Source organism: Lacerta agilis, chromosome 1 (assembly GCF_009819535.1).
Source record: "Lacerta agilis isolate rLacAgi1 chromosome 1, rLacAgi1.pri, whole genome shotgun sequence".
NCBI classification, from domain to species: domain Eukaryota; kingdom Metazoa; phylum Chordata; class Lepidosauria; order Squamata; family Lacertidae; genus Lacerta; species Lacerta agilis.
In genome coordinates this window covers 29397571-29407834 of record NC_046312.1, presented here as the reverse complement: position 1 = coordinate 29407834, position 10264 = coordinate 29397571, and the positions used below count along the sequence as shown (strand labels likewise).

The following is a 10264-nucleotide window of genomic DNA, read 5'->3' as shown; positions in this document are numbered from 1 at the left end:
ACAACACAAAACAACTGAGTTTGGTCTCTTAAGGTGCTACTGGAAAGAATTTTCTATTTTGTTTCGACTATGGCAGACCATAGGCTACAGCTTCTCCATCCTATGCAGCACAGCTACCTCAAAACAAAATAAAAAATAAAAAAATTCCTTCCAGTAGCACCTTAGAGACCAGCTAAGTTTGTTCTTGGTATGAGCTTTCGTGTGCAATGCATGTACACTTCAGATGCCTGACATGCTACACCTGCCAGCATCCCTTTTGCAGCTGTGCAATAAGCAGGGACAAAGGAAGCTGGATTAGGCCACTGGCCACCGTAAACACAGAATGCTGGACGAGATAAACCTTTCTGGTCTGGTCCAGCAGCGCCCTTTACGTTCTCAAAACAGGTGCCGCTTCCTTTGGTCTCCCCGTCCGGAAAACAGCTCCTTCCTCCTCCGGCTTCTTATGCTTCGATGACGAAAGGAGTCGGAGCGGCCACAACAACGCCGCGTCCCTCCCAAGAACGCACAACCCGACCGCGAGGCAAGCCCCGCCCCCTCCGGAGATCAGACCTATCAGATCTCAACGGGCGGCGGGGCAGGTTCTTCGGTCGTCCAATGGCCTACCCGGAAAAAGCGCGTTGCGTTGGTCCGACTGGCTACAAACTCCTTTTGTTTTTCGTTCCCCCGGCCGGATTAGTTCCCCCGCACCGCCAACCCATTCCATCAACCTTCGCTTCGAATTGCCGGGATGTCGGCCGCAGCTGCGAAAAGGGAATCCGATCTCTCCGGGCAGATCGAGGACTTTGTGGCGCTGCTAAAGCGGGGCGGGAAGAGGCCTCGCTCGGAGGATGTTGCCCGGCAGACGGTGGGCCTGCTGCGGAGGATCGTGGCGAACGGGCGCTGGAACAATGCGGGTGAGAGAAGAGCAGGGGCGGCAGAGGCAGCGACGGAGCCCTTGCCACATGCACAGGCTCCTGTCGCCGGGCTTAAACCCTTTCTTCCCAGTCGTGCCCTCCACCCGTTTCTTCCCTAAACCGAGAAACAAAACCGCGATTTTACTTCGGTTGGCTCCTTTCTCCACAAGTAGCTGCAACGATGGCAGGACTTGCCTAGCTCACCATATATAATTAGCCTTTCCACCTCGAGCGGCCACAGATGCAATAGAAGTTTATGACTCCTGCACCTTTTAAGCAGACAAAGGAGACCTATGGCCCTGTAGATGTTGTTGCCCCTCCAGATCCCATCATCCCTGACAATTGATCGTGATGGTTGGGGCTGATAGGAACTGGAACACCTGGAGGGCCACTTGTATTTTAAAGGATTGTATTGGAGAGCTGATTATGGAAGGTGCTTCTTTTCCCCCACCCCTATGTAGCTGCCAACATTTTCTTACACACAATTCTTAAGGGGGTCCCTAGACTGGTGTGCAACCTATCTTCCATGTGATAACAGTGCATTGGTGGTGGTTTTCTATTGGACCTCCCATACATTATTATATTTTATTAGTAGTTCTGCAATGCTTCCTCAATGTCATCACATTATTGCTGCCTAGAGGGTCACTCTTGTGCGGGCAAAAGTGAGGCAAAACAATAACTCCAGAACGTCTGTGATATGAGAAGTTACAATATTTCAGTTAAAAGCTTTGGGATAAGCCCTGAATTGAAATGAAGCAGTAGGCTATGTTTGCCCCCAAAAATTTACTGAAGTAAACAGTATTGAGAGTGGGATTGCATATAACCACCCCAATACAATTATGAACACAAATAATGTTGAATGTCCAATAAAAAGGATGTCTGGTGCCCTTAAAAGGTACATAAGCCACACAAACACACACACCCTGCCTGCAAGTGCTTATCCTGTCCTTGCCTCTGTTGATCTGTTTAATGTAGACACTTTTTACTAGATGTATCATCCTGATCTGGGTAGGCTTATTTTAATCACCAAAGGGGGGGGGAGGTAATGCAATGTATCACACAGCCCCCCCCCCCGAGTTCCTGCCAACCGGATGCAGGCAGAGTGAGTAGACACTCTGTACTATGTAATTAACTTTGAAAGTTCCCTACATTTCAGGAGAGCTGATAAGCATAATTCATCAGGAGGGTAAGAAAATGACTGCTGCCCAGCCATCTGAGACTACTGTAGGCAATATGGTGAGACGAGTGCTGAAGATAATTCGAGAGGAGTATGGCAGGTAATGGTTGCTTTTGTTTGATCAGAACCTAGCCAATCCAATTTCTCTAATGTAGAAACCACCTGACCTTACCACACCTGACGCTTTCTGTTTAAAATTTATATATAACCATTGAAAATCATTTGTAGGAAGGGTTTTGGAACAGTTGATTTTGGAGTGTTGAACCTTTATTCTGCTATTTTTAGGACCCAAATTATTTATGTGATTGTAAGCGGTTTTATTTTATTTATTAAATTTCTATACTACCCTTCATCCGAGGAACACAGGGTGGTTTACAAGATAAAAACAGAAAAATACATAACATAATACCAAAACAATACCACCACCACCCTGGTTTAAAGGGCCAAAGTTTATTTAATTAGTAAATGTTTGAGAGAGGAGGAATGTTTTTGCCTGGCACCTAAAGATATTTAACGAAAGCACCAGGTGAGCCTCCTTGGGGAAAGCATTCCATGTCTATGGCAGGGGACTGATATCAAAATCCCCCACTTTCAGACCACCCTCTTCCTGCCCAGTTGAATGTCCAGAGTGTGACCTGCCACATGGATTGGGCTGGTGATATGTTGAGACAGCCCCATGGTCATCATGGTAGCCATGAGGCCCCGAGCCACCCCAGAGCACTTTGCCATGGCTGTTGAAAGCCCCCAAAACCAGCTGTCCACGAGCCCTCAACACCATTCTGAGACCCGCTCTTGTCAGCTAAGGCAGGGTGACTGCTGGGCCGTGAGGCAGGCAGTAAACCAGCAGAATCCCTAATCTGTCCCAATTACCTAATGCCAGGAACAAACGTTCTAGACCCCCACAGCAGCTCTGCTTTTATTTCACCAGCCCAGTTAGAGGATGCAATTCAGTTGGGGGCAGAGTGACAGGTGTTGGTGGGAGCAGTTGAGTCCAGGCCTCAGGGCTTCGGTCCTGCAAAGAGGCATCCAAGCTTAGGAGTCCCACTGTGAAGCAGGCAGCTGGGGGTCTTCAGCTGTTCCTGGGGTCCTTCCTCTCTTACACAGGAGTGGTGTTTTAATCTGTTTTTAATATTGTGTTTTAATTGTAACCCATCCTCGGCCCGTAGGATGAAGGGTGGTTAAGAAATTATAATTAACTAGTGGTTTAAACCCGTTAAATTAACGGGCGCTAGAACATATGTGGAGGGGGCTGCAGCAAAGTTTTTTTTTTAATTTAAGACAGGCATGGTACCTTCTCCCCAAATAGAAGAGCAGCCTTCCACACACACAGCGTCCCTTCGCCACCCAAAAGCAAATGCCAAGGACGTGTCTCTCTGTTACGCTCAGCGAGGCCGCCGCCGCCGCCAGTCTCGCCTCAGCCGGCCTCCCTCCCTCGCTGCCGGCTCTCCTCCTCCTCCGCCAGCTGCCTGGGCTAGACCCGGAAAGAGGAGGAGGAGGGCGGCAGTAGCAGCAGCGGGAGGGTGTCAGTTGCTGGTCCAGAGAGAAGAGTTTTTAAAGGCTCCTCTTGCCCACTTTTTTACCTCAGGGGGGAAGGAGATGAAGGAGCCGCTGCGCTTCCGGAGGCCTTTAAAAAAAGTAATAAAAACCACTTCACGCAGACTTGCAGCTCGGGACTCTCTCTCTCCCCCCCCCCCAGTTTCCCCTGCAATTGTTTTTTTACGCAAACATCCTGGCTGGCGGGGAGGGAGAGCCTGCGCCTCGAGACTGGACTGAGGTGAGCAGGTCCAGGTGGCGCCGCCGCCGCGGCGTTGTTTGCGTGAGGGGTTGAGGAGGCCGAGCAGCAGCGGAGGCGGGTGTCCGCTTGCCTCCCTCTCCGGAGTCGCCGCGGCTTTCGGAGACGCGGGTTGTGGGGAGGAGAGAGAGCGGGAGCGATGCGGCTGCTGCTGCGACAGCCTGCCTTGACTTAGACCCGGTGGGGAGGGAGCAGCCGCTGAGGTGTGCGTGAGAGCGGGACTGCGAGCCAGGCTCATGCGGGGCAGGTGAGGGGCCGAGTGGGAGGAGGAGGATGACAACGACCACAACAGCCGGGAACCTTTTATCGGCCTCCGGAGCGCCGGGCTCCGTGGGGCGGGCTGTTCTGCTGGCTGCCCAAACCTCCACTTCAACTGCCGCCGCCGCTCCCCACCTGATGTCTCTGCGCTCCAATCCCTGTGTCCGTGGGGCACATGCGCAGTAGCACAAACCCAGAGACACAGGGACTGGACGCAGAGACACTTGGAGATATATATATATATATATATATATATATATATATATATATATATGTATGTATATGTATATGTATATGTATGTATATGTATATATAATAATAATAATGTGTTGCTACTGTATGTACCATTCCCTGGCAAAGTAATTATCTTGAATTAAACCACAATTGCATGTGCTATTCTTTTTCTTTTCTGGCCAAACACACTTGAGCTGTGTAAGCAATATTGTCCTAGGATATTTGGCTTTTAGAAGGACTAACATAAATATAATCAGAAGTTCTTAATTCCTTCTTTGATGGGAAGCCACAATGCCTGGTCCAGCATGTAACCTAGTCTTCCAGCAGGATTGTTTTTCTGTTTTGAAAGAGTCCCTTTTGTTTTGTAGGCTTCGAGGATACAGTGAGGAGAGTGACCAGCAGGAATCACTACACAAACTTCTGACCTTGGAAAGTAATGAGGACCCTGAGAGTTTCAATATCTACTATCCTCCACTCAGGGCCAATATCATTGAAATTATTAGTGAACTGTTGATTGAACTAGGTAAGAGAAAGCAGTATAATAACAGGAATAACTGTGGGAACTACATGATTGCAAGTAAAATGAGAAAGTTCCAATAATGAGTATTGCTGAAGTGTTCCACCCTTAACTGCTGCATAATGCTGCCTTCCTATTAGGAAGATCAGGAATGAGAAGAAACAGGTAGAGCTTTCCCCATCATTTTCAGCTGGAGCAGTGTAAGAAGTTTTTAGTACTCATGACATATTAAGTGGTACAAATACAGCCCACCTAGGTTCAAGATACGGACATCACCATGGGAAGCTAGTTCTTGCATGGTACAAAAGCTAAACAGTCTGTGTTTGTCATCTGTAGGGACTGTTAAAGTTTATATAATGTTCATAATGTCCTTTCATCCAAATGTAATTGCAAACCATAGATACTGTCTCAGCAAACAGTATGTATCCTTTGTTTCTTTTTAATGCCATAAGCCCTTAGCAGTATACGATTCAGGTATGGTAGGAAATAATGGGATTCCACCCTGTTTGGATTAGTGCCCTATTTCCTAGCTAATTTGCAGTGGAGGATGTGTTGGGCCTGTCTTTTCTCTTATGGCTGGATTACTCCCCCACACACACACACAAACACTTTTTTTTGCAGAGGGTACCACTGACAACATTGCCATGCAGGCCCTGGAGCATATCCACTCTAATGAGGTGATCATGACCATTGGCTATTCACGCACGGTTGAGGCCTTCCTGAAGGAGGCAGCACGCAAGAGGAAATTCCATGTAATTGTGGCTGAATGTGCACCCTTTTGTCAGGTAAGGCCTGTTATCTGGGCTATCCTTGTCCCCTGCTCACTGTTGACTGTGGAACACTTTTAATTGTATTTTTGTTTTATTTATTTAACAAATTTTATAAACCACTTGTCAGAAAACTCTTAAGCAGTTTACAAAAATAGAAACTGTATATTTTAATCATAAATGGAATATTTTTTTCCATTTATGGGAATGTATAGGCTTTGTGAATGGGCAATAGGTTAAAGGAAACTTCTTACCTTTCCCAGTAGGAGGATGGTAGTGTTTCTGATGATAATGGCTTTTATGGACAGTGTGAAAACCTTGCATGCATGAACAGCACCCATTTCACAATAAATTCTGATAGCTGGCAGTTTTGAGATAAAGTGGTACCTCGGGTTACATATGCTTCAGGTTACATATATGCTTCAGGTTACATACTCTGCTAACCCAGAAATAACGCTTCAGGTTAAGAACTTTGCTTCAAGATAAGAACAGAAATCGTGCTCTGGCGGCGCAGCAGCAGCAGGAGGCCCCATTAGCTAAAGTGGTGCTTCAGGTTAAGAACAGTTTCAGGTTAAGAACGGACCTCCGGAACGAATTAAGTACGTAACCAGAGGTACCACTGTATAAGAAAGCATTTCTTCATATAATGCATAGTCAACACAACATTGATATTATTCCCACGCTGTATCAACCAACTCTTGTTGCTCCAAAGTCTGCTATTGCAGGCAAAGCTCTAATATGGGATCAGACTTTCTCTGTGATGGTACCCTGTCTGGAATTCTTGTGCTTGAAGTGGCAGGATAATAGTGCCAGCTTTAAACATATCTGTTCTCCCAGGTGTTTGGTGACTGACATATAGGCTATTCAGCTTTGTGTTTACTGATAAATCTATTTGTTGTTTGTTTAATACATAGTTTTATAGTATTTTGGAAACTGTCCTATGTTTCTTTTGTAATGAAGAACAGTCTAAAGGTTCTGTCAATAACTGTTATAAATAAATAACATAGTGATTTAATTGCCACAAGTCTTTGTGGTGAATGATGAGCATTACTGTTTGTTTTTAAAGCATTAGGTGAATACTTGAGGGATAGATAGTAGAAAATATAAATCATAGTAGGTGTGGATCTCCATTTTCAGACTTCTGACTGACCGATTCTGGGATTAAGAGGTGATGGATATTGTCAAGGAATCTGTCTCGTTACTGTTGACAGAAATAATTCTTGGATTTCTGGGACCATTGGTGTGACCTGGCTTGAGATGAACTGTGTGCTCATAAAGCTTCAGAAACTCTAGCTTACAATCATTACATGCCTGGCCCTTCCAATGCACATTGTCACTTTTCCCTTTTTCTTTTTCAGGGTCATGAAATGGCTGTCCGTTTGTCTAAGGAGAACATAGAAACTACCGTCATGAGTGATGCCGCCATCTTTGCTGTCATGTCTCGTGTCAACAAGGTAGGCAGGATGGGACTGTTTGGTTTGTTCCTGCTGCTATGTGGACCATCCTGGGAAGCTTGTAGATTCAGAGTGGCTAAACTTTTTTAGGCCGAGGGCTGCATTGAACTGTTGTAAACCAGCCAGGGGACAAAGTGTAAAAAATAGATATGGCTTTTTGAAAAAAGACAAAAGACAAGTTTTGGTGGGCCACAGAAAAAAACACCCCCAAAACTTTTGGCATAACTGCACCACAGTGCAATACCTATGGAAGTAGTCATTGAAATAACTACACATTAATTATTATTTTTTAAAGTTTTAAATAGAATAAATGGAGGACGGGCTGGGGGCCCCACAAAAATCTTTTAGCACCATGACATCAGAGCCAGAGTCCAATAGCAGTTGAAATTCCTGTTCTGAAAAACTGGAGCTGGGGGGGGGGCATAAAAAAGCTCCTGGCTGACTACATGTTATCTGGGGATTCCCATAGGAGAGAAATTGTGTTGGGTCAGATCAGCCTTTTTGACAAGCAGAGGGCCAGACTCAACTACAGTTTTGCTAGTGGAAGCCAGCGCAAGAATCCCTGCTAGTGCAATGGGCTCCCCCCACTCCACCCCCGTGCTTCTCCCAATACGCTCTGGAGGGCTGAGAGACACCCCCTGAGCAATGTGCAGGGGGAGGAGAGGAGATATCAATTCATTGGGAAAACAGAAATGCTTGTGCTGCCAGAATGATCTCCTTAGTGCTATGATGAATTATACCCAAAATGTGCTCCCCACTGGAGTTACTGGTTCTATCATACCTTAGGAACGCTTATCATCATGCTATGTCATGATCTAAGATAAATAACTTACCCCACATTGCAGTTCATTATGATACAGTGGTACTTCTGCTTGTGAATGGGATCCGTTCTGGGGGCCCATTTGCAACGTAAAAAGCCCGCAACCTGAAGTGCCATATTTGCGCATGCGCGCGGTGCAATTTAGCGGTACTGTGCATGCGCAAGCGGCGAAACCCGGAACTAACCCTCTCCGGTACTTTGGGTCGCTGCGGGAAGCAACCTGAAGCAAACGTAACATGAGGTCTGACTTTACTCTGGTTTTTTAAAAATATTTCTGTATTGCAGGTAATAATTGGAACAAAGACTATCTTGGCCAATGGTGCCCTGATAGCTGTCAGTGGCACTCATACCTTGGCACTGGCAGCCAAGCACCACTCCACCCCTCTTATTGTCTGTGCACCCATGTTCAAGCTCACACCACAGGTAGGTGCAGTAACCTTTGAATAGTATCTCTATGATCAAGAGCAACACAAATGCTCAAAGAGAGCCAGTTCTGCTGCACATGGATGGATCCAAATGCATACATCAATATGGACCTTTGCTAGTGCAAGCAAGTTGCAAAATGTCCGTGTGTCTTGTAGAGAAGACTATAAAGTAACTGTGTCAATGCACTTGAATCCTGTCCTGCACAGCTGGGTACCATTTGGATCGTATCTCTTCTGAAATCTAACAACGCATATGGAAACGGACCAGGGCTATGTGAACATACAAGCGCTGAAAATGATATTGGATACAGAATTCAGAAGCTTAATAATAATAATAAGAAATGATAAGTTTTAAAATGTATGAGAAAAGTACCTAGGCTGCATCTCTTGCATAGGATGATAGTGATGGTGCCCTTGCTGTTCTCTCTTCCAGTTCCTTAATGAAGATGACTCATTCCATAAATTCGTCTCTCCACAGGAAGTGTTGCCTTTCACAGAAGGTAGATTTTAAAAAAAAAATCTTTTGAGAGGAAGCTACTCTGTAAGCTACTTTTAGTGACTCTGGACCTTTGAAAGCCCAATCTATGCATGTTTTCTTAGAAAGAAATCCCATTGTGTTCAACAGGGCTTACTCCCAAGTAAGTGTGCATAGGATTGCCGCCTGAGTTACTAAGCTTCATGCTGTTTGGCAGAGATGACGCTTTCGGCTTCAATCTTAAATTCACTGACCAAAGAGCAAGTCTCATTGAATTTCATGGGACTTACTTCTGAGTAAACATGCAAAAGGTTGCACAGTTAGTACTAGGATGTCATTGTGCTTACATCCAGTTATTTAAGCAATAACTGTTCTGTAGCTGTTTTCTTCAGCTAATATATTTTGTACATGCCTTCCTCCAACTCATATTGTGCACCGAAGGCAAAATATGGTGTGATATAAGCAATGATAAGCTATTAAGATAATTTTGGCTAAGCCAGCATGGGCAGTGGTCCTCAGCTGTGTCTTAAACACTGCTGTTATGAGGGATTCTCAGTGCAGTTTTCTTTTGAATAAGCATGCTTTTGATTACACTGTATAACTGTTCTGTACTCAGGCTTTGAATAATAGAGCACACGAGGCAAGACAGGCTTCTATCTCACCTCCTTTTGCTGTATTGTCTGAGTTTTTTTCACTGATTCTTATGTACCATAAGAATCAGTGAAAGGCTGTTTTTTTTTCTTGTTCACTACTTCAGTTGTGCATTTTTCACTCAATTTGAATATTTTTCTTTCAGGAGATATTCTATCTAAGGTCAACATTTATTGTCCGGTCTTTGACTACGTTCCTCCAGAACTTATCACGCTCTTTATTTCAAATATTGGAGGCAACGCTCCTTCCTACATCTATCGTCTAATGAGTGAACTTTATCACCCAGCGGATCGTGAACTTTGAGCTATGGACACCATTTATATCATGGAGTAGATGTGTACTTTCCCCTGAAGAAGCAGTGGCTCAATAAAGGGTCAAACTGCAGAAAATGGACTTACTGTCTTCAAAATATATTATATTTGACCTTTGCTTTCTCTGTCAGAAAAAGCACTGCTCCAATCCTGGGTTCTGTCAGCTTTATTGAAAGACATAGTATAAATCTTCCCTGAGAAAGTTTTAGGATAGCATAGAGGCCATAGTTCAGTAGTGGCCCAAACATTCAAACATTGAAGGGAATTTGCTTGTAGCTGCTAAGCTACCTTCAGTCTGTTAACACAAATTCTCCTGTAACAGGTCCAGCTCCTTGATTCTTCTACTTTGCTTCTCGAAATAGGAGATAGAAAAAAAGTTTAGCTATTCAGATGGTTTCTGATGGAAAGTAGCCTGCTCTCATTCTAGTTTCAATTAAATGCTGATGATACTTGCATTCAGGGCAAGTTAAAGTAACCCATTTACAAAATT

At 44.9% G+C, this 10264-nt stretch overlaps 1 protein-coding gene across 1 annotated transcript; it reads left to right on the top strand.

Moving 5' to 3' along the window:
* The first annotated feature begins 652 nt into the window (after nt 1-652).
* On the top strand, nt 653-10249 carry EIF2B2 (eukaryotic translation initiation factor 2B subunit beta). The gene is made up of 8 exons (XM_033142638.1): nt 653-893; nt 2050-2170; nt 4723-4877; nt 5493-5656; nt 6997-7092; nt 8198-8335; nt 8771-8837; nt 9609-10249. Exons 1-8 carry the CDS (start codon nt 728-730, stop codon nt 9764-9766), a joined length of 1065 nt encoding a protein of 354 aa, XP_032998529.1. The 5' UTR covers nt 653-727; the 3' UTR covers nt 9767-10249.
* The last annotated feature ends 15 nt before the right edge of the window (nt 10250-10264 follow it).

What these genes read in the sequence shown, in the direction of transcription:
- EIF2B2 (XM_033142638.1), top strand. Translation starts at nt 728, where the DNA reads ATGTCGGCCGCAGCTGCGAAAAGGGAATCCGATCTCTCCGGGCAGATC. An exon ending in ATTCGAGAGGAGTATGGCAG is followed by an intron (nt 2,171 to 4,722) that starts GTAATGGTTGCT and finishes TTTGTTTTGTAG; the next exon opens with GCTTCGAGGATACAGTGAGG. An exon ending in TGAACTGTTGATTGAACTAG is followed by an intron (nt 4,878 to 5,492) that starts GTAAGAGAAAGC and finishes TTTTTTTTGCAG; the next exon opens with AGGGTACCACTGACAACATT.